General features: G+C 38.6%; 1 protein-coding gene across 2 annotated transcripts in view; it reads right to left on the bottom strand.

The window, feature by feature from the left end:
* Positions 1 to 27,481, bottom strand: part of EEFSEC (eukaryotic elongation factor, selenocysteine-tRNA specific) — a 134,039-nt gene that overhangs the window by 79,998 nt on the left and 26,560 nt on the right. For both annotated transcript variants that reach the window (XM_062585823.1, XM_062585822.1), the window contains exons 2-4: positions 14,469 to 14,676; positions 10,594 to 10,690; positions 7,661 to 7,825 (exon numbers count right to left, since the gene is read on the bottom strand). In XM_062585823.1, coding sequence (XP_062441807.1) covers positions 7,661 to 7,825; positions 10,594 to 10,690; positions 14,469 to 14,676 — 470 coding nt within the window. The remainder of the gene's footprint in view (positions 1 to 7,660; positions 7,826 to 10,593; positions 10,691 to 14,468; positions 14,677 to 27,481) is intronic.

The following is a 27,481-nucleotide window of genomic DNA, read 5'->3' as shown; positions in this document are numbered from 1 at the left end:
GCAGTAATCTTTAGCATTGGGATAGCGAACTGCTCTGGCAGATCCATCAGCCCAGTATGGTTAACAACGCCCGAGGAGGTACAGCATGCTGAGCATCACAGGCAGTGCCAGAAGTAACTGTGCAGGACTTTGCATGGAAGTCACATCTGCCAGCAACCCTCGTGAGTCAGGTAAGTAGACTAATGCTGCAAGCTAGTGGGGAAAATGCCTACACCCCAGGAGCACAGGGAAGAGCCACTAGTGAACCTGTGGGACCAGACCAGCCACTGAAGAACTCCACCCATAGTGTTCTCACGTCAATCTGTTTGCTCTTCTTCAGCTCAATTTCTTTCCTGCCTTGTATTTCTGTAACAAGTTGCTTCAGCTTTTCTAATAGTTCTCATGAGACAAATATCTACTAAAATCTGGACAAAAGTGTAATTTGATTTATCTAAGAAAAAAATCAATCACTGTATCAAAGAAAAACATCGGGTTCATCTTGCACAATCTAATTTCATTTCCTCAGATAATGAAGTGGAGACAATCATTCTGAACCCCACTAAACAAGGTTCCAGTTCTTCAAGAGCTCAAGGCAGTAACGATTCTTTGCGGCAAAACTCTAAAGACAGAATTACCCATGTGACAGCGTAACAAAAAAATGCCCTTCAAAATGTCTCGTGCAACCAGCTAGTGTAGCAGATAATCTGGAACAAACCACACAGTATCATAGAATAACTGTACAAATTAAAATTCATCTTTGAGAACAGTACAGTTTCTGACAATGCTGCATTTTCCTGTGTACCTGGATCCCAGTCATTTAAAAACACCTTGAGTGGACAGAAGCACTGACACAAATCCTTCCCTTTTCAGATCCACCACAGGAAGAAACTCACATACCTCTTGGGTGGTTTTTCTAATCCTTTAGAAGGCATTTGTATCTAAACTCCATCCAGCTGGCAGGGAGCATACAGTACATCTAGACCCCCTAAGAAAAGCTGCAGATGAATTTTAGTATTTGAAGAGTTAATTGGCCAGCACTGACCAGGCCACTTCTCTGCCTACAGAGATCACATCAGACACACAAGCTCCAAAAATACAGTGTATGGTTTGGATTAGCACTGCTCAGAGTGGCTGTTCTCTCCCCAGCTTTCTTCCCCTCTGCTTTGACTAAGTAGAAAAAAATTAAATGCATGATACACATTCAGCTCCCTTCCAATTATATCTTATCCCTGCTCCTCAGTAAAATAAACCTTAACACACAGTCCTGATCTTTCTCCCTGTTTTGACTGTACCTGCACACTGCTTAATAAAAATCACTACCAATATGAATAAAACTACAGCACCTCGGTAGCTGGCAGCAAAACAATAGCAACATGCACATCTTCTCATGAGCTTTAAGTCCAAAATTAGAAATATTTAACTTAAAATACATTGCATTCCTTTAGTATCTTAATTTTTGAAAGTGAACAAATAAGAAATTAAAGATAACAGTAAAAAGTTATATAAATATACATAAAAAAAAAAATGAGGGAATTGATCTTCCAAAGAGCCCAGCATCTGCTACTCCTATTCTCTCATGAGATCAAGCCAAAAAGATTTGAGAAGTTTTTATTGCCAGATCTAAATTTCATTCCACAGGCACTGGATCAGGTCTTTAATCCTTTACTTAACCACAAAGAACTGTGCTGAGGAGTATAATTCTTCCAAAATAACTGATGGTATCCTAAGCGTTGAAAGCAGTACTTTGCAGCATGAGCCAAATCCTGTATGTTTTACTTTTAAGTAAATGCCACAGCTGATGTAAAACCAGTAGGATTCACACTGGTGTTTTCTAGGATAGTAGAAAAATCTCCAAAAAACAAACTCACACTTTAGAAGTGGCAGACAACTTAAAAAAAACAGTTCTGTACTAGCACTGAATTAAACTGTATGTATAACATTATTTATATTCGCTTAATTTATTGACTTAGGATTTAAGATTCTTGTATTTCATTACCCACAGATTTTAATACGTATTATGAACTGCCTTCTTATCAGGAAATAATTTTATCAGTTACATTTCCTTAATTCAGCCTTCCCCCCCCTAGATTTTCTGAACTGCTCTTCTTCACATTACTTCAGTGAAAAGAAGGATAGTTGCCTGAAATGTTTAACAAAACAAATATATACTGATAAAATAAGTTATAATCAAGCATCCAAGGAAAATGGGAGGTGAAAATTAAAACATTTCTAACCATCATAGGAATTAGATAGTAGAAAAGCTTTCCCAAAAGAGTAATGGGATAAAACAACTAGTTTTAAGTGAATAAATCCTAGTCAAATTATATGATGACTGTTATTACAGTAAGAGAATTGTATTCAGTGACCACATCTTTTTTCCCTACAGTATATTCCCAAGAAGGGCAGCGCTACACTGAGGTGGGCTAACCTTCTTCCCTGGCAGATATACCTCAGCAATGTAAAGGATGTTTCCATAAGTATTGGAGGGGAAAAAAAAAAAAAAAAAAAAAAAAGGCCTTGGAAAGAAGACACAAAATCAGCACTCAAATACACACTCAAAATTTAGCGATGGCTCTATTTACTTGTAGTGCAAAAGGTAATAAAGAGACCCTGAACTTAAGAGGTACAATATGTGGGGCCAGCAAATGAAAAATGAATATGGAAAAAATATATTCGAGAGATTTCACTATGAAATTCTACATACAAATGTCTTCATGGTGAAACTCAGTGGACTTTGATCCAACATGCTTTCCAAGATTTATATACTGGGATATTTTCTCTGACAAGACCTAAATTGTGCAACTCTATGAGCTTAAAAAAAACCAAACCTTATATGCATTGCAACTTCTTCTTACATTTATATATTAAAGCTCACTAATTGGAGGTCTTGGTACGTCAGAGAAGCTGAAGTGCTCACATGGGCAAAAGCAAATGCATGTTACAATTTGGATAGCTAGAGTAGTTTGAAGGGAATACTGTTGTAGATGCTATTTAAGTTATTCCATCAGACATTGGAGAATTTTTTACAGCTTAAGGCAAAAAAGCTACAGAACGTCTGCCAGAAACCAGACCAAGGTTATCTAGCCAACAAAGCAGCTTATAAAAGGTCTCTTGTCATATGCTTGAGGTACATGATTCTACAAAGCTTCTCAAAGTATCATGCTTACAAAATGATACTTCTCACAGGTTCAGAAAGTCCATATAATTTGACAGGAAATATGCCCTTGCCAAGTCAGAATCCACTATGGGTTAAAACAGACACTCTCCTTTACTAGAGGACTTGAATAGATAAACAGAAATTAAGTTTCTCACATTTTTCATACTTGATGTCTCAGATGACCTCTTGAAAGTAGCTCAAATAACTGAAACACCTGGATGACCATTCTCCAACTATAACTTCATAAACACTTTTGCAACTTTGAGATTGAATTGTTCAACATTAATAACAGTAAATGTCTACTGCAAGCCTCAAGGATAGTGAAAGGATGCACCTGATATTAATGTTCTTCTTCCCCTTTAATAACAGCTCAGCCACACCAAGGATATCAAAAAACAGTGTCCAAAGAGGCTGCTCCCAAAGGCAGTCCAGTGAATGGGCGTCTGGCTTTCATTATTTATTAGCACTGTATTATACCAGATACATTATTCAAATCCAGCACACAGTGAAGAAAAAGATTCCCTGCAGGTAAACATCAGAATAACCATTTATCAATAACTCAGCCAGTCAACCTTCAAAGCACTCATGAACTTCTGACAAAATGCAGTACAAAATATACATTTTATACAGGCTCCAACGGAATTAACATCCACCAGCCATTCAGTTTGCATCAACTTGCTGCAATATTCTTCAATAATTATATAACATTCTTCAAAAATTTCATAAAACAGAACAGCTAGGAGCTCCAATAAAGCAAATAGCATGTTTGTACTTACTAGAATCATGACAAAAACAGTGGTCTCCATACCTGGCTGGCACATACATGCTTTGTGGTCACTGCAGCACTTGATCATAGATAAGGCAATGTCAAGTCAACACTTTCAGGACAACCACACTTTACTGACAGATCAAGATCCAACTACTTTGCTCTGAAGTAAACCTCCCTATGAATCAACTTCATCCCATCTCCTGACTCTACATTCATTTACTTTGTACATCTTTGCCTCCTTACTACATTTATGAACTTCCACAACACTGAAACAGAGGAAGTGATTCTTACCAACTAACTTGGAAAAGTTTCCTTGATTCCAAGCATCATCTCTGAACAGGAACATTAAAATACCATCTGTTTTATGCATTCTTATAGAATTCCTAATGTGCCTGCAACTGTGCAATTTAAGGTCATAATCAGTAACAGCAGGCAGAAGGGATGAAGACTGTATATCCCACCATATTTTGCATTAACTTGCACACTGTTTTTTGTTTGAAGATGATCAATGTTAAAAACAAAAAGCCAAGTCTTGGTTCTTGCCTGTTTTGCTTAGGCCTTCTAAACACCTGCTCCTCACAAGCTACTATCATTCTTCTCATCTGTATACAGTAGGTAGAGATATTTTTCCCCCCACAGAAAAAATACTTTACATTTTTAAAGAATGCTATAAAAGGTGTAACTCAGAACTAGAACTTTCAAAACTCATTCTCACTTAAACTACATTCACTAAAATAAAATATACTTAGATCAACATTTTGAAACAATTATGGGCCAAATCTATCAGTAAATCAAAATGAATCTCTATTGCAAATAAAATAAAATAAACCCCTTTAGTAAGCTCCAGGAACTTTCATAAAGCAGAAATAAAAATGTCACGTAAGTTGTTATAGTTTGTAAACTGTAGCACTGCAGAGACCAAAGACCACTACAGTAATCCTAAAGGACGATCAGAATTCCGCCAACGCTATGTTTTTGCTGCAGAAATCCTAAGTTCACGCTCTTCAAGGTGGATTTCAAGTGCTAGCGAACAAACAGTATTAACTGAATTGGATAGTGAACTGTTTGCTGTGTCAAAGCTTTTTGCCAAACATATATATAATTTTTCTTTCTGCTGTATGGATAATCAACCCCAGATGGCAATTTACATAGGCAACAGCATAAAGGAATCCACGCACTGCTGGTGCTCTCAACCTCAATCAGAGCAAGCATGGGCGTTTGAGAATGTCACTGTTTATTTTTAATTGCTGTGTCCCTCCTTTGTGCAGGTTCAAGCGGTCAAAAATGTCGAAGTCCATTAGCACAACTGCAAAGCGATGCCACTTCATTTGGCGAGAGGGTTCCTCAAATTTAAAAAGCAGCTGGTTTGTAATGTCCTTAAATGCCCAGTGGGCACCAGCTGTCAATCTCAGTAACCATAGGGTCAGGGCAAAAAAAGGTCAGAGGGAGTCATAAACCACAACGTGTTGTGAAATGTGCTTCCTCCTCCATTACCTCGTAGGCCTGACAAAGGCTTGACCTCTTGTAGGTATCCCAGCCTAACTCGCTGGGACGCTAGCAGGGGTAAGCACGACACACAGTTCAAACCTACAAAAATTGCTTCCTTTTACTGTGCTTTTGGCTTCCATACCTGTACAACAGCAACATTCACAAGCTGCTAGCAGCATAAAGCAAAACAAAAATCTCCACCCGCTACTGTACCACTCAGATGTGTTGGTTACAAACCAGCAGAAAGATTAATCCATGGTTACAAACCAGTAGAAAGACTAATCCATTAATACTATTTCAAAATGAACTTTGAGGGAAGTGGTTAATGTCATTAATGTCGAGCGATCTGGCTCCTCTTGGTCAACACTCTGCTTATCCGCTCCTTGCCGTTTACCTGATTGCTCCCTCAGCCACTAAAGATGGGGTAGGAAGGGGGGAAGCATCTTCTTAAATATCCCCCAAAGCACCTTTAATTTTTTTTTTTTAAGTCTCTCCTACCCTACTCTTAAATGCCCACTCACAATAGACAAGTTATTCATTACGTCTTTTTTTTTTTTTTGTCATTTTCTGCTGCCATAGAGATCCTCAAAGAACAGATTGCAATTCCTAGATGTATTTCTCTAAAATATTCTTGGACATTACGAGCTAAGCAGTCGCTTCTATCCCTAGTCTTGTTATGCATTCCTTCTTTGAAAGAAATAATTACCTTGCTCTGTCTCACCCCCAACTCCTGAAGCCCAAAGCAACAGGAAATTTGACCAGTGCTACCCCAAAGGGAAAGTAGCTGCCTTCGCTATGCAAAGCCCTGATGGACAGGAGGCATCACTCACTGCACTCCTCAGCCTCGCACTGCTAATTGCCTGTCCCTCTTTGAAGCCCTTGTGCCACCAGGTCCCAGACAGCAAGTAGAAAACAAAGAAAAGGGAAGGGACTTGTGCAAGGGGAAAACAAGAGGCTGATGCAACCTAGCTAAGCCTGGTCCCTGCAGAAACTAAAGGCAGGGCTCCCAGGACGGGCTGCATGTTCTGAGTAGGAATACAGACACTGAGGAACTCCACCAGGAAAATGGACATGATGGTGTGTATCATGCAAATTATTTTTATCCAAAGGTAATGTGTGTGTGTGTAATTATATATATATATATATATATGTATGTATATATATATATATATATATACACACACACACACACACACAGTCTCAGATAATCCCAGCTACCATAGAAAAGGCTAAGGCTGACCTAAAATTAAGTGCAAGCTACCAGCAAAATATTTCAGATGAAATCAATGCCCCACTTAGTCCTTCGCTTCCCTGCGAAGTATAAGCAAAGATGAGAAAGCAAAGATGAGAAATGGACATTTCACTGAATGTCCATTCAGTGAAAGAAGCAAGATCCTTAAAATAATAGGACTTGATAATACTGGCAGCCCTGAAAGGTCCCATCTAGCCACAACTTGTCTATTCTTCACATGCAACTGACTGGGGCTATTTCAAGCAGCAGCTGCAAAACGCTCAGGTCTTACCTCATTCAGGGTAACTAACAGAAAGGGAAAGTCACAGCAGTAAAATCAGCACCTGTGAAACAGACTGTGCTCGTTCCAAGTATCAAAGTACCTCGATGGCTTTTAAAGACAGACTATTTTAAGGAAACAAAACAGTAACAATGCTCAAGCAATTCCAAGGCCATTGAAAGGCCTCTCGACTCTCTGCAGGCTCTCTAAAACGCTAGATTGGAGCAAGCCACATACCGCAGCCCAGCAGCGCTCAGAACATGCTGACGTCAATTAAGCACCCAGCAAACAAAGGCAGTGTGCGTCCAGCACCGCCGTGCCCTCCTCTTGTCGCTTCCTTCGCCTCCGAACACCTCGGGAAGGCTACCTCGTCAGGGCCTTTTGCAAGGCTGCTCACTGCATTACAGCATCTGCAAATGCAAGTAACCCCACTCAAACCTTGTTCAGTCCTTGGGCACATGCCATCTTGGAAAGATGTTCAGATTGCTTTCTCAAAGTTAAAGATCTAACACACTAATCCAAGCCAGCTTTCTATCCTCTTCATTCAACTAAAATTGAGCAGTTAACTTTATCAGCTACCTCATTTACAAATCTCAGTATTTTTCTCTGTTATAAGCTTGGCTTATAGTAGAATAAAAGAAAAATAAAGACAATGAATATAAGTCAATAAATTCAGATTGGAGAACACACTCTTCTTTGTTAAGTGTACCCTTCTATCAGAAAAACTGAGGAAGGAAATGAAAATGAGAGACTCACCTTCAGGGCAGGAATCTCCACACTGTCACCAAGGCTAACCGAGCCAGAAAGAATAGTCCCTGTCATCACCGTGCCTTGACCCTTGATAGAGAAACAGTGGTCGATTGCCATAAGGAAGTGTCCTGAGGGGTCTCTTGACGGCAGGTAAGCCTGAGACTTGAGGACCTGAAAAAAAGATAAAAGCAGCACCATGCCTGGGTGAAGAGTCACGACAGCCATAAAGCAAAAGGAAGGTGAGTGGATGATTGATTCAACAAGCTTGCAGTTTTACTGATTTCAGGCATCTGCCAATGAGCTTAGAACACACCAATGTCAAATTAACTGTGCGAGCCACAGCAGAGATGCACACTTAACAGCAGGAACAGTTCGATTTTCTGCCTTAGATTTGGTGCTGCACATTCAGCTTGATTAGCAAAACTGCAATGGCAACAAAGTTGCTGCCAAACTCAATCTAAGCATGGCAGCAAAGCAAAGCAAGAACTCTTGTACCCTTCCCCCTGCTTTTTTTTTTTTTACCCTCTTCCAAAAAGAGCATTTTTAATGTATTTTGTTACTATAGCTTCTTTGATTTTATGAGAACAAACCTGCACACAGCCAAACATTACTTCAGATTTATGTTAGTATTTCTTGGAGGATCAAGCCACTAACAGAAATAGCTATATAAGAAGCATTTTCTAGAAAAATTCTCCAAGTTTAGGATTTGCACTTTTGTTGACACTTTGTTTCTTGAAATACACTATGATAGACAGAAGAAATTAATTACAGAAATTCAGTCATGTACCTAATAGAGATTAAGATGAACTGATTTACTCCTCATCTCAAATCATTTTTGATCCCTACTCCTGTTATCACATCAGCATTTTTAGTTGACGCTGCCTTTAATATCTGCTTTTAAGGTCAGGAACAGCAGGTTAAGCCTAAGTTGCAATGGTAGAACGATGGAGAGAGAATCTCTTATCAAGGACAGAAAGGATAAAACTCTGAAGTTCAACAGCAGAGCTCACTTGCCAACTCTTCTAATATTAAGTCTCAGAGTTGACAGAAACAGCTGCAATATTGGTATTTCCTTCGAAGTTTTTAAGGTTGAGAACAGCACAGTAAATCTACCTAGATCTAGACAAAGGCAAAACTGAAGACCTGCTTATCCCCACCTCCGTGGATGTTGCTGCAGGCAGTCTGGCCAGACCACAGCACACCACAATGCCTCAGCTCAGGCCACAAACACCTGCAAGGTCAGTATGGTATTTGGTGCTTGAAAGCCATGTGCAAACTCCTGCCTTTGTACAAGCCAAGCTGCTATTGCTCCAGACATCTCTAAATTTAATAATTTGTGCTGTATCCTAACTTTGGCAATATAGAGGCATTTTAAACCTTGCAACAACCAGATCAGACCTTGACAAGTCTGCAAAGAATAATGCCTCTGTTTTAGGACTACTTTCCACTGACTGCAAGCAGCTGTGACATCTACCAAGGAAAAGATGCACTGCTTTTCACAGAAAAGATGCAATGCTTATTCACAGGAGGAGTGACAAGTCTAGTACAAGCTATAAAGCCCACCTACCCAAAACAGTAACTCTGAATGTTCTTCACAGTGTAAGCTTCACACAACATAATACACCACATAATTTAATTTTTGTGAAACCTGAAAATTTATCCTTACCTAAAAAGTCAGCATTGCTAGAACTAAGAATATTTGGGAAGCATCAGTTTGCTAAAGCCCTTCTTGCTCACATGGACTCTGATATACTGTTATATCAGCCACATATTTTTTTTCCAGGCCCTATCTTATTCAGGGTATGTCCAGGGTGAATCCAGGCAGTGCTCTTCATCTCTCGTAGAGGTGCAAAGCATGCAGTGAGCAAGGCAGAGCATTACAAGAGAAAGATGGTTTCACGGTGAAGGCACATGGTGCTGCTCTAAAGAATGGATTCTGCACTTGCTTATGCCAGAGCTTCTATGCAATGTCATTCTCTTGAAAATGAAACTTGCCACAAGTAATCACAGACTGTATTCCTCATTTTCAGACTGTCCAAACAGAAACACCAAAACCTGATGAACAGAAGCACTAAGCACTCTCAACTGTGATCAAATTTGGCAGGTTCCATAACCTGACCACATTAAGTACTGTATATAAGTATGTCCTGAAGGAGCTCCAAATTTGGCATCCAAAATTAGTGAATGCATGGAACCTAACTCCTTTGTGCCTCAGCTTCCCAAATGAAACGTGGGATAAAAGTCACCTCTACACTTCATACTGGTGTTTCAGAAATAAGTTAACTGTTTGCCAAGCACTCAAGACCACAGTGACGAGTGCCAAAGAAAAGTCCAGGAGGAAATTAATCATTCTGAATGCAGAGCAGTATTTGAATGGAGCCATAAGGCCACACAGTGAATAATGAGAATAAGAAAAAAAAAAATACTGACTACCTGCTCATTAGTTGAGCCCTATCCATCCAGTGCGAGGGATGAGGCTAGACTTGTTCAGAACAAAGAATCATGCACTTGGGCACATGAGGGAGACAAACCCAGATGTGTAACTTTAGCGCTCAACTTCCCAACTTTAGTTTTCTTAATTTGTGGGGTGATTATAAAAGACCACCACCAGGATCTGGCAGAATTTTAAAGTTACTTTTATTCATTATGCTTAGTAATTAATCCCTAACAACTTTAAAACACATTTTACTACATGTGTGACAGCTGTTTCTTCAGCCTCAGCTATTCAAAAGCACTAAAACCAAACAGCTGGAAAAGGGCCCTTTTGAGGCACTCAGCCTCAACTCCTCCATTCAGTTAAAAGGGATCCCTAAAGAATTAGGCTCCTTAAACCCACATTAATGCAGGAATTCCTCAGCATTAGGTACTAGTATAGCGTACTCAACAACTTAACAAGTTTGAGCATATTTTATGGCATTATTATGCGCTTCAGCAGGTACCTCAATTAATTCAGAAACACCTAGTGGAGTCTCAGACTCCGGGGCTTCCGGTCCACCAGGCTTTGCTGCAACAGCAACAATAGGACACCCACAGAACCTGAAAGAGAGAAAGACTCCCAGCATTAGAGCACAGATCTCCCACTTGGGCAAATGCAAAGTAGTTCCAGACTCACCTGACAATGAATGTGGAGAAACTGCCTTCAGTTTTTATCTACTTTTCCCCAGAGCGAATAACTGACATTTTCTCCCAGAATTACAGGCATTTGTGCTACTGGACTTCACTACAAAATCTTTAGTATTGTTTAGCTTTGCATTAGCCTCTGATTCAACTTCCACTGGTGGGCAAAAGACAGACTTTGGTTTATTTCAGAAGCAAGGGCCACTTACATCTTACTGCAGCAGCCTTGTGTTCAAGCCATTTATGTGGAGACTAACACGATTTTCAGTTTTCATTAAAAATATTAATCCTCGCTGTACAGACAAGCTTCAAAACATGAACTAGGTCCAAGATGGCACATCTTATCTACCTGAGTCTTCAAGATAGCTGGTAAAATATCTGCATATGACAGTAAGATCTAACTCTGTGGAAATCAAAATTTATGAAACTAAATCATAACCAAAAATATCAAGTTGTTGGCAAGCTAAATTATGGTATCTATTTAGCATTTACCTTCAGAGAAGAACAGTTCTTCTACACTCAACCTCAGTTTAGCTCTTCTCTTACAATGAATTTTACTCTTTAAGTCCCTGATGTTCAGCAGCACTTTTTTTAAACTAGCTGATTGAATTTGTAACATTTGCTCACCAAAACATAAACTACTGTTTGTCTCATCTGATAACTTGCTTTGAAAACAATTTAGAAAGGGATGTTGGACTGTAAGTCAACTTACTACTACATTTCTGCAAAAATCAGAATTAACATGTTAAATTATATATAATTTAAAGCAATGGAATGATAATCAGCAGTAAAATAAAAAAAAAGTGATTGGTCTTACAGGTACTTGATTTGTACACAACAGGTTCAGACTTAAATTCATGATTGCCATCATCGTTTTGACTCCTCACTGTCCTGTCAACCCATAAACTTTAATCTTAGAAAAAACTGGTGGAAAAAGACAATGCCTTGATACAGGAAAACTCCTAAGTTCTGTAGAAGGAGCTCATTTAGTGGTGAAACAGTAATACAGAATACAAGCTATTTTCTCTGTTTATAGCCTGAGGCATCTAGGGACAAAGGGTAATAAAACTATGCACCAAGAATCCTGCCACTAACCATAAACTGTACTGAGAATTCCACGCGATTAATCATAAAAAAATTTTGGAAATTCATTTTCATACACTCTTCTGGGCAATGTGTTGTAATAAATATAAATTTATGCTGAATCAGGTGTCTTACTCCTTTTACCATCTACCAGAACAAACTGGAATAATCACATACTGCCTTGGAAGTTGGAAGTACTTCGAAATATGATGCAGCTCTGCTAGAACTGTCTTACTACATCACACTGATTTATTGTCAGCAGAGTTTAGACTCTGCTGGACAAAGATAAAAGCTGGCATGAGCAACAAATCATGACAAAACAGAAATTCCATTCACGGGGACAGTTTGCTTTTACTTTCATATCAATCTTTGGAATGAGCAAGCTATGATGAGGTCAAATTTGCAAGTGCCAAGCTATTCAAATATATGAATGACAGTTATTCTCCTCTATTCTTTCACCTTCCACAGACTCATCCAACAACACCACAATAATTTCACTATTATAAACGGTGACATCTATTCTACATTTGCAGTTTGATTTAATTACTGTTATGGAACTGCACACATGTACTTGTGTATGAAAAGGACCCATAATCATTAAGTAACTAGTCCTGGGAAAACATTAGAGCTAAGTGTTTGAGGTCAGAGGCAACTCTCAAATGGCCTCAGCACATGCCCTGCTAATAAATGCAGTTCAGAAATGCAAAAAACAGTTAAAGCATGCATTTGGAAATTCAAAGTCAAATGAGAAAGAAGCTGTCAAGAAAGAACACAGGCCTGAGATGTAAGAGGACTAGCACTTACAGCCAGCTCAGGGCAGCAGCGCTTTCAAAGCATCATAAAGTACAGAGTACACATGCAAATACTGAATTTGTGTTATGGGAACAACACGTAGACATGTCTGATAAAAGAGCATTAAAAGATCCAGAGTTCAAATGACTAATTAAAACATTATGACAGACCATTTCTCTCCAGGTGGAATCACAGCTGTTGGGATCTGCTGCTGTGAATCCTTATTTTAAAAGGGGGCTGGAGGAAAGGACTTCACCGTTAAGTGTTCCAAAACCTCACGTCCCCTTCAGTTTTCACAAAGTCCGCTAACTTTTAAGACATGCTGCAAGACCCATCTGTATCCCAGGCTGTGAAGAGAAGATTTAATTCAGACAGTGTATGTAAGGAAATATTTACGAATACCAGATAGTACCTTCCAAAAATTAGTCTTTCCTTTATGAATGTATGCAATTAAAACGGCCTTTTCAAACTATCTGCAATACAATTGTGGACTAAATCAAAACTAAACATCTGCAGCAGCAATGACTGCCATTCAAGAAGAGTAAAACATTTTTACTTTTTTTTTTTTTTTAATGTCCTTCTTTTAAAATTTGAGTAGTATATGAAGATATACTCAACTGTTAAAAATCATTAGCTGTCTGGTATAGATTATAAATATTCACAGATGAGAAAGACTGAATATTAAAATGCTACTTAATGATAACTTACGTATTTTATATCAACTTTTCAAGCAACTAAAAAATAAGTCAAAAGATAGTTATCTCTACTCTGAAGTTTTTCTAGCTTCTACTAGTTCAATGCTGTCTCGAGTCAGATTAACTATGAATTTGACTAAAGACATCTACAAAAACAAAACCAATAAAAATCACTAAGCATTTCAGATTAAATTGCAGGTGTCTTCTTCCTCCATCTTCCCTAAAATGAAAGGCAGCAACCTATGGAGAAAAACAAGATACCTTGCATTTGCTTGTCCTTTAATTAACAATTACAAGAGAGAATTCAAAGATGTAGAACTCTGCAACTCTGATAAGTTGGCAACAAGAAATTTCATTTTATTAGCGACTTGTACATCATACTGATAGAAATGAATGGATGGAAGAACAACAGAAGAGCTGATAAAACAGCAAGATCTCCACTGTCAGTATTGCAGCAATGATGTAGTTGAAAAGGGACTTTGCTCTATCATCACAAATAAGGTAAACAGGAATTGCTGTATCCAGTCAAGCTTTGCCTTTTGGAACGGGTGACATTGCCCCCACTATGCTCAGTGCTGTCCTCACACTTCAAGTCAAAACGTGACTTAACAGTTAGACATCTAGGAGTAAGTCACAGTGCTCCATTACTATCTTGGGCAAAACAACCTATGCTTCAATTTCTGTGCCATTAAATACATTGTATCTGCATTATATTTTCCCACCTCATTACAGCCACACTGTCACTCATGAGTATCACTGTACTTCAGTCATTTACCTCAAATAATTAAACTGAACAAGACTGACGACCACAAACCCAACCGGATCCTCCATATTATATCTCATAAACTTCCACCATTCTGCTCTTTGCCTAGTTAGATGAATCACACCTTTTACCCTTAGTTAAGGGAATCCCCTAATGTTTCCTTCATTATAGGAAAATACTTCTCTATACATGATACTTTTCAGGATTACATTCAAGTTTCTGGTAATGTTACTACTCACCATCCTCTACTTATCTACCTCATTAGCTTTGCAAGGTATCTCTCTGTTCAACAAAGGCCAGATCAGGTGTGTTTAGAAACATGTTCAAGGGGAAATGTGGGTGAGGAACTTCACTGTTAACTTACTTTGTATTTTCCAATGTCTTCTGCATTTTCTTAGTCATCTTCTCAATGGCACTTTGCCTCTTGCCCTCTGGAAGGAGATCTATTTTGTTCAGAACTACCACCATCTTCTGACAGGCAATTTGCCCAATTACCAGGCACTCTGCCGACTGCGTCTGCATCCCTTTTGTCACGTCTATTACAAGCATCATCAAATCAATAATCTGGGCACCTGGAAGAGAATTCACAGTCGGTATTGTAGCAGCACAAAAAGATTAAGGATCATTTTTTTCAAATAGTTTCTGTTAAAAAAAAACTGTTTGCATACATACAGACTGAGAAGTATGAACAAAAGATAAACATCAAATGCAGAACTGTTTGAAGCTGAGACTTGAGGAATTTAAGCTATATGATAAAGCCATCAGACCATACAAAAAAAAAAAATGCAAGCACTTTCCACCATACTAACAGTTTAGGTGTGAAGATGGTACCACAACACAAACAAACCAAGCATGACATTTGCCTGAACTCCAAAAGATAATAAGAGAAGCTAGGCAAGAACATACTTAAACACACAAAGAATATGCTTAAGAATTGCAAAGTTCCCACCATTTCTTCCTTTAGTGTCCAAAATTTGGTAAGAGTGAAAACAAGTTCATCACCAGAGGCAGATTTACCACAAAAATTCCTGTAACTCCTCACTGTGAGGAAGAGCTGATTTAAACCCCGCAATGCACCGTCATTACTCTCAATTAAAGTCTTCATAATTGGAACACGCCCTCTGTATCAGTCAAAAACAGAATAGATTTCAATCTCTGTTCTTCATGAAAACGTTCCTAGATTTTAGGCTAATGTTACTCATCACACTTAGGGATTTTTTTTTAATTTATTTTCAGTAGTATTGTTGTCATACAATCTTAATTACTTGAGTGCAGCAACCTGAAATTCATGTTTTCAGAGAAGCTTACAATAAACATTGGGCATTGCATTAGTTAAAATCAGACCTTTCCATCTCATTCCTACTTAGATACAAGCCCATTCTGGATCACCAGCCAGAAGATGTTAATCACATAGCTAAGAACTATTTCAAATCACATGTTTTGAATAAGATTCTAAAAAAGTAAATCAGACTGCAATATAAAGAGTTTATACATTAAAAAAGTAAATCAAAAATCTAAAGCTGAACCATCAGAACATTTCATGTCTAAGAGTACAGAAGAATATAAATCAGAAAAATATAAAATGGATGCAACTTCTTCTGCCCTCTCCAATCCGCTTTTTTTTTTTTTTTTTTTTCTTTACAATGACTGTCACATGGAAACAGCCACCCTTGCTCCTAATTCCCATGAACTCAGCACAGGAGATCATTCTGAGGCTCAAGTGCATGGGTGAATATGTGGGTGGGAACCACAACAAGAAAAAAGTTACGGCTATAAATGACTATTTTCAACCTACTAAAGCTTTCATCTCGCAACAATGAATGCTAAATTCTTTAAAGATCTAGTTGAATAATTATGACATCTGTAAAGTTTCTGCAAAAATTTCCCCCCAATCCTTTAGGGACAGGGGGTAACACTCTCCAAGACAAACTGAAGGTGGGCATAATCCCTCCAGATGTATTTTTTGTTTTTACTGTTGCTAAAGTTGCATTAGTTTAGAACTTGCTTAAATTAAAACAAATATCAAGGCTGTACAAAAGACTTTGGTCTTTGGTTATACACTAAACAGAAGTACAGTACAAAAAACAGGAGGCAAGGGGAATGAATAGCTGGAAGGGAATTGAAGTAGAACAAAACACTTTAAACAAAATACATGCGTTTTTGTGAGTACATGTAGCAGACTTTTTTATGTAATATGCAATGTAATACAACGTAATATGACACTCATGTTTTGTATTAAACTATCACATAGCAACTCTTACTATGCAGCTGACAATTAAAATGAATGGGAATTCATGCTTTGGTTTTAATTAAGTTAAATACAATTATTAATACCACAATAAGATAAGTCTTATGTCCAGTGCAAGAACAATGTCGCTGCATGAATTTTAGCTAACTCTGTTGTGACTAATTACTATAGCATGGAAATCACTGTACTCCATAATTACACCACAGTAACCAGATATGAATCTGATTTTGGAAAGGGTAGCTGATTTGCAACAGTATATATGGTGCAGTATCTCCTCTCTCCAACAGGAAAGAAAATCAGTATTGAAGCTGCTGGATGCAGCTTCAATACAAGGGTCACTATCTTGAAACAGTGATTCTACTAATTTGAATACATCTGTCATAAAGCAAATGCTTGCAACTGCTCCATTTATTACAATTCTATTGGCAACACTTAAAAAAAAATAAAAAAAAAAACAGTCCAATTGTTAGAAACTCAAAAATGTCTTCCTTGGGGCATTTCATAGCAAAGAGAAAATGAACAACAGTTTAAAAAAGAAAAAAAAAAAAAAAAAAGAGAGAGAAAAAAAAGGAGGGGGGAATAGCCCATGGAAAAACTCCGGAAATACAATGGAAAAACATAGCAGGACACTCCAGATGAAAACATGTTACAGACAAGGAATCAGCACTAAATTCAGGTTAACAAGTATGTGCCTTGATACACCAGTTGTGCCTCCTCCAAATCCTTATCATGCCAGTTGGGCACCGTTAGCAGGAGCTATGCTGCATGCTGGAACCAAAGCCATACCAGCAGCAGCTCCTTGCAGGGCAGACCTGTCCCCAAAGCAGTCGTGGAAGGGAGGGAGAGATGAAGGGCAGTATTGACAAAAAACACTAACAACATTCTGCATAAGACATGTTTTGTACGAGTCTGCTCACACATACCAAGACATGTCTCCTTAAAGAACCCCAGTACAAAACAACAAAAAAATAAAGCTGAGAATCAGCTCTCAGCTTTCCTCTTTGAACCATTTAATACCACATCTTTGACAATTCTCCTTCTGAATCCCTCAGTCTTCCCCTACCTAGTTTCATACTTCAGTTTACTTTACAGTGGGCTTCTTTAGATGTCTTCCATCATACAAAATAGGTTCAATACAAAATTGGAGTAATCTAGGGAGGTCAAAGCAGAGGATTCACAAATAAGATTTCTAATCAAGAAAGACAGCAACTCACTTGCAACAAGGTGACAAAACCAGAAACCACACTCTAGAACATGAGCATGGAATTCTGTATACTCCTCCTTATGGCATACAAACAGCAAGAGAAGAGGTACAAAGCTTTCAACTTCATACCTGCAGTTTAAATAATCTTTAGCAGACTACTAATCAACTTGCTACCATGTCGGACTTCAGTCAACAAAACGAACAATGTTTGCAGTGAATTTTTCTCTAGGTTTAAGATTTACCAAAAGACAAGCAAGGATGAATTATGTAAGAATATTCTTGTCCATGTAGTCTCTCTTGGAAATTCAGGCATAAAAATGTCATACCAAGTGGACGCACCAAAAGCAATGACAAGACTAAAACAAGGTGATGATATCACATTATAAAACTGCATTATTTGCTCAGAGAGCATCTCCCATCAGCTCTCATGGGCATGGAGAGAGAATAAAAAAGGAACTGAAATGCTTTACTCAAAAAAAAGGGGGAGGATATTGTCCTGCACAGATAGGAAGCGATCTGGGAGAGATGAGTGTTCCTCACACCTTCACAGCAGGCAAGAGGAGCTTGAAATGAATCTGAATGAGTCAGAGAGACAAAGATCTGCGTATAAGGAAGCACAACAATCAAAAAATCCATTATACCTACATTGAAGCAGGTCCTACAGACTCCATGATAAACTAAGATATTCTTCAAATGATTTCCCCTGCAGAAAAAACAGGGGAGTAACATTTCATTTGCCGTTTCATCTACAGGAGGTGTTCAAGGAAGTTCAGAAAGATGAAGAGTCCTACTGAAGCGAGATTTCTCACTTAGCCTGAGAACGAAAGATCAGCTAGTAGAATATCTTTCTTGTGATGACAAACAGCTCAGGTGTAGCCCTGTTAAAAGCAAATGCAACAAACTAGTCGCCACAAAACACAAGGGGGTGGAAGAATATGGGAATTATATTGCAAGATAACTTCAGGGAAAAATAAAGAAATAAGTGGCCATTGAGTGAAGAAAAAAACAAACGAGGCAGATAACAGGTGAATGGAGAGAATTTGGATGACAGTCAGATATGGGGAAAATGCAACAAGGCTAGTGAGAAAGCATCAGAGAGAAAAGGCAGTGAAAATTGTGTCAGTTAAGCTTGGAGGCAATAGCATTCATCTGTATCATAGAATTGACAAGAAAACAAGAACTTGAGAGATATTAACAAAATAACTTTATACAGAGAAGAGTCTAGTCCGTGCTTTGTACTCCACACACTCTTGCTTCTGCGTTTTGGGCAGTATCAGGTTGTGAACAGTCACCAGGGAGCTAACTAACTTACTGCTACTGCTTGCAGAACATACAGGATCCACGCTTACACGGATACCCACAGCAAGCACCTTGAAATACACAGTATTCTTGTCTGGCCAAGCAGAGCAGACTTTGCTCTTAAGTAGCCTCTCCCAATCTGAGCAGCTTACTATTTCAATACACCAAAAATAAAACACCAGTGTTTCCAAAGTAGTCTTTGTTCATTGGACTAGACAAATCGGCATGCTCCCACGTTATAGTCTATGACGAATTTCAAATGCTCAGAAGGCAGCAGCCATCAGCAAATCCAATTCCCTAAACTGAGCACCAGCTCCAAGGCACGAGCAGAACCGTAACACTCACAGCACTTAACGCACTGCTGATTCTTCACATCATATCCCGGAACAGCTGAAGGGACACAACACAACAGATGACCCAAAAGAATATCATAGTAAAACCCTCCCTCTCCTCCAAAATAACCCACCCACACACACTGATGAACTTTTCAATCATTAAACGGACACTAATTTCATTCTCTCTGCATTTCTATTAGCATATTGTATCTTCAGAGTTTGACTAAAACAAAGACTAGCCTAGCTGCACCTCCAGGCAACGCTGCAGACCTCCATCCCTTGCATAACACATTTATGAGAAATCTGTGTAGTAGTAACATGCCCACTTTTGATTTCCATGTAGCTTATACAAGTAAAGCACAGCTGACTTTGTTCACCAAAGTAGAAACTGAAGTCCAAACTCTACAATTTTGTACTTATTACTCTCTCACATCCTTGGGCAAAAGTATAAAGGTAGTAAAAACAAATCTATCAGTATTCTCAGAGAAATACCATGCAGATATCTAATCTACAGGCAGTACTTTAAAACATGTATAAAACACAATAATTGCTGTGTTTGCTTTGGAACCAAACATCACTTCTTAAAAAGCGTATCTCCTTCAACCTCCAGCATAGAGGCTGTTGCAGTTCTGCATGTGCGTGGGCTAAAGAATCCTTCCGTTTGTGCAACCTGTTGCACACTTGCAAACTATACAACCGAATTCTCACACTGGTAGATGAAGATATATGGCAAAGTGCAATGTTTGCAATAAGTTTACAAGGGTAATATGGCAGGGGTAAGGGGGGGGGGAAAAAATCAGTCTTTCACATTAGTTCCAAAACTGGCAATTTTAGTGTGGCTGAAAAGGAGAACCAAAAGGCATTTTCAATAAGTAGGAAGAACCTGTATGTTTTTGTCTTCAACAACTGCAGAAGTTTTGAGCATTTACTACCACCACTATTTTGGCAAACACAAGCTGTAGTATTGTATCACAAATTTTTCCATAATCTTATCAATATTAAGCTGACTTGGCTTTAAACATAGTAAAAGCTGCACTAGCAGAGGGAAGAAGGAAAAGCAGGTCGAGTTCCAGTGCACATCGGTAGGAGGTTTTCCTGACACACCAGCACTGAGCATAAGCCGGGACTCTGACCTGCGGCTTCTTTAAGCTACTGTGTCGTCTTCTGTTTATGGTAATCTTTTTAGCTGACTTTGCACAAACAGTACAACTCCTGTTCATGGGCACTGAAAGGAAGCAGAAAATGGAATTTGAAATGTAAAAATAAAATAATTGTGGGCCATGGGCTATAATTTGATTTCATGCTTTACAAGGAAATGAAAGAGAACTTCCTTAAACATACTTTTTTTAAAAAAAAATATATGCTTTTTACCATGTTAGGATTTCCTCTAGCACAGAAGAGAAAATAGGATTGTAGAAAATGTACCGTTCTCAAGTATCACTGCTACTCAGGGGCAAAGCTCTGTTTTAATGTGCACTTCCCATTCTGGGGAAGAGGAAATTCTTCAATTAATAAACCGGGTGGACTGAGGCGAGTTTTTAAGGTTTAATCAGTTTCATCTGCACTTAGGATAAAAAGACTGACTATTCTACCATTTTTGTCTCTCCTAGTCCCCTTTTAAAAAATAATAAAATCAATGTTTTATTTTAAATTCTTTGAGGTTAGTATCTCCTGTTTCAGGAAATATTGTCTATTTCATGCAGTGAGCATGGAACTTCCCCCTTCCCAGTCCCCCCTTTTTGTTAAGGACCTTTATTCAGAAACAACATAAATTATTCTCTCCTTTCATACACAGGAACACCTTGGGAGATGCTACAAGTTGCACAGGATTTTGCTAGGTGTCTTGGGGTGGCATGGTGATGAATAAGGAAGATGTTTTGCAGGATATAAAACCTTCCAAAATTTAAACAGAAAAAGGAGGTGTGAGGGGGAAGAGCAATGTGCATAACTGGGATACATGAATTACACATGAAGAAACCCTCTTAAAGCAATGTAAACTATGGATCAAAACTGATACTGTAACTTTCACTAGGATGCTTTGAAAGGAACAGGAACTCCATGGAGTTTGCGTGTCCCACTGCTTTCAGGCATGCCACTCCAAAAAGGTCTCAGCAGTTGGAAGCACAGATAGGAAGCTATACAACTTCAAACTCCATATAGTCTGGGACATTTGCGATAGCAAAGGTCAAACTGGCAAGCCACAAGACTTCTCTGTAAATGCACGTTAAAGCTTACAATTATATGCATTATATTTGATTTCTGAACAATAAAGAGAAATTGCTGGTTGCACAAATTCCCGTTAAATGAAAACCAGGCGCTAAGGTCTCTCCTAAGCTGATAGCTACAAAGAGAAGGCAGGATGTCCATAAAGGCATGCTTCTAGAGAGCACACTTCTGATACTCCAAATAACCTGTCATTTACAGTTTTTTCTTTCCTCTTCAATTCTGAGTGACAATTGCAAGTAGTAAGTGATGCCAAGAAATAACTGCTAGTAAGGAATAAAAGGGTTTCTTTTGCAAAAGACCTCACATAAGAATACACTTGGAGCATACTTCAGGGCTCTGCAGATGAACCAGTGTGCTATCCTCTCCTGAACAGGATAAAGGCAATGTGAGCTTCTATCCTTCTCCTTGTCAAGTTATCCAAGGATCTTTCCTGCTTATGTTTTAAGTACGTGTCAGGAACAGAGCTGTGTTTTTCAAAGAATGCCTATAATGATTAGAATATCTCACACGGGATTTATATTGTTTTGACAAACTTATCTACAAGAACCAAGGAAACCCAGTTTTAATACATTTTACAGATTTGATAGGAAATAGCATCTAAAGAACACTGTATCAAGGAATAAAGAAACTGCTCTACCTACCTTCAGAGATTAAGACCTGTCCCCACGAGAGTTTTGCTTTCTAAAGTCACAGTATTACCAGCACAGAAGGTTAAGTGTTCAGAAAGACAGAGATGAGCTAACCTCCTACTTCTGAACAAGCCTGATGGGCCATACCAATGCCCCGATAAGGTCTCCGAGAAAGTTACGATAGGAAAGATTGAGGAACATCTAATAATACACGATAAACTGATCCAGCTATTGTGATGCTATGCATATGAGTAGGTTTAGCTTAAATGGATGACTTCTGTTGAAAAAACAAACCTGGACATAAAGACTGTATCAAAAATGCATTACAACTTGGGAAGAAAGATAGTCATCAAAAGATCCTTTGTAAGACTTTACAGGGAAAAAGTAAAGAGTCCCATGTTGCCTTTAGCCACTTCAGAGATGGCCTGTACACTGGGCCATCTGCGAAGCCCTAAATGATCCTGGAAAACTTGATTTAACTTAGAAGTGGCTTACTTAGATGTGGCTGTCCCACCTTTAAGCAGAGGTAGGACCAGATGTCCTCCAGGGGTCCCTTCTAACTCAAATTACTCTATTAAAAGACTTCTAGAAGAGGAAGAGATCTAAGAAACCAAGAGGGCAGAACAAGAAAGTTGCACACACACATTTGCTGGGCACATGTAGAGAACGTAGGCCTAGATAGCTTATCGTTATGAAAAGGGAAGCCTCAGCCATACAGACCGATTAAAGTTTTTTTTTTTTCCTTTCCAACTGTTTTACTCTTATGGCAAAATAAACAATACTGTGAATTACTACTGTCACAGTATGCTTCTGCGCAGTCTAAAAGGTATTTGAAATCTTTCACACTGAGATTAGAAGGTTTAGTCTAAGAGCAGTAGAAGATACTAGCTCAACAGGCAAACGCAGGAGACCTTGAAGGTGAGCTACTCAGAAAGCATGGAGAGGAGGAGAGAGGGAAAAAAAAAAAAAAAAATATATATATATATATATACACACACATACATACACACACGCATCTATATATATATGTGTGTGTATATATATATATATATATATATATATATGTACACACACACACACTTGGTCCTGTGACACAAACAGTTTAACACCGAGCTGTTGACCTGACATCTCCTTATAGATTATTTTCAATGTCTCATCAAGTTATTCAGAAAAACAGTAAGGGTCTGAACTGCTAAAACCCTGTCAAGTATGATCATTGAGACACATACGTAAGAGAATGCTCAGGATGCAGTTACAGCTTCTTGCTGCACAGTAAGAGAGGCTGGGAGGGTAGAACAGATCACACTGCAGTTTAAAGGCAGCAGGGAAACACCACATAAGCAGCATAGAGTACACCCCAAAACTACCACGCCAAAGACCTGTAGCAAGCATTTCTAAGGAATATCAACAATCAGAAGGTCAAGCTCTGCTCTGAAAGAGAGGGCAAAAATGAACGACTGAAGTTAATCTATGGCAGAGTTTTATGCATGAGTGTCTCAAATCACTCCCGCTACACCAGTGCAAGTGCTCCAGAGGAGCAGAGGAGATGCTTCGGGAAGGGATTGTTGTTTCAGGGTTTGGGGGAAGGGAAGACGGCTTCAAAGTTAAAGTTACATAGGAGACTTTTAATTACAAACAAATCCACACGTAACCCCAAATCATAGCCAGTGTTGCATTGAGCAAGAAGCCACATTTACAGCTGCAACCAAAAAAACCCACCACAGAACAGGAGAGTTGATGATAAATAGTTACATGTCATAATCAGACATTCAGTAGCCCTTGAAAGCAACTCTGAATGCTTATTGAAATAAATGTTGTATTTTTCATTTCATGCCCAGTGCCCTATACAATATTGCTTTTCCCTCAGCACCAGCAAAAATAAAGTACAGCCTTTCATTTCCTTCAGAATTTTGGCTTCTGTATGGACCAAATCCAACAGTTATAATCACATAAAACTCCAAAAATAAGTACTGGAGGTTGAGGCTTACCTTTTCTTCCTGAATGCAATACAAACAGCTTAATTTTTTTTTAAATGGTTGGTTATAGTAGAAACCACTGGTTTCATTTATTTCCCTCATTTATCAACCATCTACTGTTTGTAATGCCCACTCAAAAACGGGCACAAGTCACGCACATCTTTATATAGAATTACTTCTTACACCTTCCCTCCCTTCTCCCTAACACAGCAGCAGTTAAGTACAGCTAATTTTTTCTTAACCTGAATGCACATGAGCAGCACCAATGAGGTGAACACCACAGCTAAGGACACCTGCTTCTGCAGACAAGCCAAGGTTTGTATTTGACCACAAGCATGCTTCAGAAGTATGAGAGGATTTTTTTTCTCCACTTCCACTGTAAACATAAAACACATCAGTCAAAAGGCATTTCCACTGCAGTTTCAAGCCAAGGCAAGTACACATTTTACTTTGTTACTGCATAAATGTACATATATCCCTATTTATATAGACAGCTATCCAGGAGCAGTCATCAGCGAAGCGAAACATTCAGAAAAGGTGTTCAGCTTGGGCTGAACAGGCTGCAGCCTCATGCAGCGATGAGGGTGAAAGCAAAGACTCCACTTTGCCCATCACCTTCTCCTTCTACCCATGCTTCCACAATTCTTTTCTTACTGAGCTCAAGAAGGGCCCAATAAATACCAAAGCTAAGCTCAGCCCCCTCAGTCGGTTCAACCCAGCAGTAACAGACAGCTCTCCTGCAGAGGAGCAAGGAGACCAGCTCGCGCGGGGTCCACTGAGCACCCACGACGGGGCAGGGGACGCTGCAGGACCCAGGAGTCCGAAGCAGCAAAGGGCAAGAACGGAAAAGGCAGGCAGCGCAGACCTCCCCTCTCACCCACGAGACGCCGTCGCAGGCCAAGCTGCTCACGGAAAAGCAGCCTGACAAACCAGAGAAATTTAAAGCTGAATAAACGGTCAATCTATCATTAGGAAGTGCTGGAAGAAACATTAAATACATACGTACTGACAAAAAAGTGCTGTTATTTTAGAAATCTGCAAAGAGACAGATATAGGCAGTTCAATGCAAATTTTTTTTGTATTTAGAAGCAGTCAAAAAGGTATTCGATTGTATGCAGGATGCAATAGGGAATACTGAAAATATTATACTCTGCATTTAGATCTAATCACATCCTGGAAAAGGAATTTGAAAGACAACAGTAGCTTCAAAAATAGGAAACAAGGATAAATGAATGAAGTCCTTCACATTCAGCTTCACTTACAAAGAATAAAGAATCCATATTAACATCATACAATGACAAAAGCATACAAAATTGAGCAAAAGAAGGTAAATAAAACATTTTTATACAAGAGCACAATTATACAAAAGGGGAAGTTACACAACCCTCTGAAACTCAGTGCTCCTAGATGTCACTTCACTTTCAACAAATAAGAGCATGGATTTGGTATTTACACAACTACGATTCCTAAAGCTGCATTCAGTCGGCTGAAGTTTCATTGATCACAAAATAAAATATTAGTGCTTTTATCCTGTGTAAGTGGCATCAGTAAGAAACAAAGCAAGAGACCTTCACTATCAAAGGGTTTCTTGCTTTTATCCTCCTCTGAAGGATTTACTTTGACCATTTCTAAAGAAAATGTAGAAAATCAGAAGAATCACCAGTTGTATCTGGCATTTCACTTCCTGTTGCTCAAAATATTTCAAGGGTTAGAGAAAACCAGAAAATTGCAACAAATGGCAATGCTATCCCTTCACTGTTTCTAGAAAAGTGATTCTGCCTCGTAGAAAGAAATGTCATATTATACGTAGCATGTGTAAAATGGAAGCAAAAGCCATGTGAGAAAAGGCATCACCCTTCTATATATAGCAGTCCTTTTCCGTAAAATTACCTATTAATAGATCTAAATTTCAATACTGGCAAGATAGACAAACTGAACAGTATCCCAGAAAAGACCTCAGCTTATTTTAAGGCCAAGAGCGTTAACTACCGAAGGGGTTTAAAAAGAAAAAAAAAAATCCTGCGTACCTTGAAAAAGTAACAATCATCCTGAGTAGACGCAGATGACTGCCACAAAAAGTTAGCATTTGCTGGATTACTCAACACCGTGGTATTTCAGCTACATTTTCTTGGCTTGAAGTCGAAAGTGCATAAATTGTGAATTAGCAAACATTAACTTCTTAGTGTCACTCACATATGTGAATACCTGCAAATGCAGATATCAATAAAGCTGGAAAGTCAAATATTTAGAATACTGCACAAAACTAGCATAACAGTTACCTAACATTTAGGCTGAATGTCATTCTATAGCTCATCATCCCTGGCAGAAACCCATGGCATATACTAGGGGGAAAAAAAATAATTTTTTCATACATTTGGAAGCAAAACAAAGCACGGGATAACAGCAAACCTGAGGTTTTACCATTTAGGTTGTAACTTTTTGCTACATGTACCTAGTACATGTGTTCAATCTCATAGTCTGGCTTCCAGACTCTAACACATCTCAACAAGAAAAAGTCACGTCAAATTTCTGGGCTTCCAAACACCACAAGAAAATTCCACTGATTCACATCAGTCTCAAATGTAGAGGTTTTCCTTGTAACGTCCTGTTCTTTCAGTGTAGAGTTGCCAAGTTTGCAAAACATTTCTGAAACAGTGCAGTAGCAAGTTATGCAGCAAGTGTGCAGTATTACATGTTCATGATGCAGGTAAAAAGGATGGTACAACACAGAAAAAAGCCAGTATCTGTAAAACTCCACTTTGAACTCCTCGGATTTTATCATGCGCTCTGGGTAAGTCTTCCTGTGACCTCCCGAGTGATTAGTTCAAGCTTCAGACTTTTTGTTCAAAGGTATTTTGTTTTGGTATTAAGGCCACATGTGTTTTTGTACTCCTCTGGAAAATTAAACATATTGTAGCATTGCACTTATGCCTGACCGTAAATGGCCTCTGCAAGTCCATAAAGTCTTTATAGTAAATGTTGAAAAGCAAAAAGTTTGGAATAGACAAGATAAAAAAAAAAGTTTGATTGATATCAGCTTTAAATGTGCTCTCTACAAAATTTCCCATTGAGTTTTTGAATGAAAAAGTATTTTTGCATATCATGCTAAATACATTGGGGAAAAAAAAAGTGACTGCAAGATGTGACAATTCTGCCCTGCTCCGTTTTTCAAAGAGGACGAACAGGAAGATCCAGAGAGGACACTCAAGAGCATCACTGTAGAGAGGCTGAAGAAGAGAAGTTAAGGATAAATCCTCTTTGAAGCTATTTCTAAGATGAGAGAGAGAAAAAAAAGAGTGGCTAAAAACAGAGAATGAATCAAGCACCCAGCCTGGATACAAAGACACCAAACTCTGCAAACAAGACTACTCCAAGCTCTGCAATAGACTGAGATCTCAAGTCTTCTGCTCTAAAGACTCAGTTCACATCAGACAAAATATTCCCAGTCTTCAAAAGTTTT

This window comes from Rhea pennata, chromosome 12 (genome assembly GCF_028389875.1).
Source record: "Rhea pennata isolate bPtePen1 chromosome 12, bPtePen1.pri, whole genome shotgun sequence".
NCBI lineage: Eukaryota > Metazoa > Chordata > Aves > Rheiformes > Rheidae > Rhea > Rhea pennata.
Note: the sequence above shows the minus strand (reverse complement) of the source record. Positions and strands in the feature narration are given on the sequence as shown.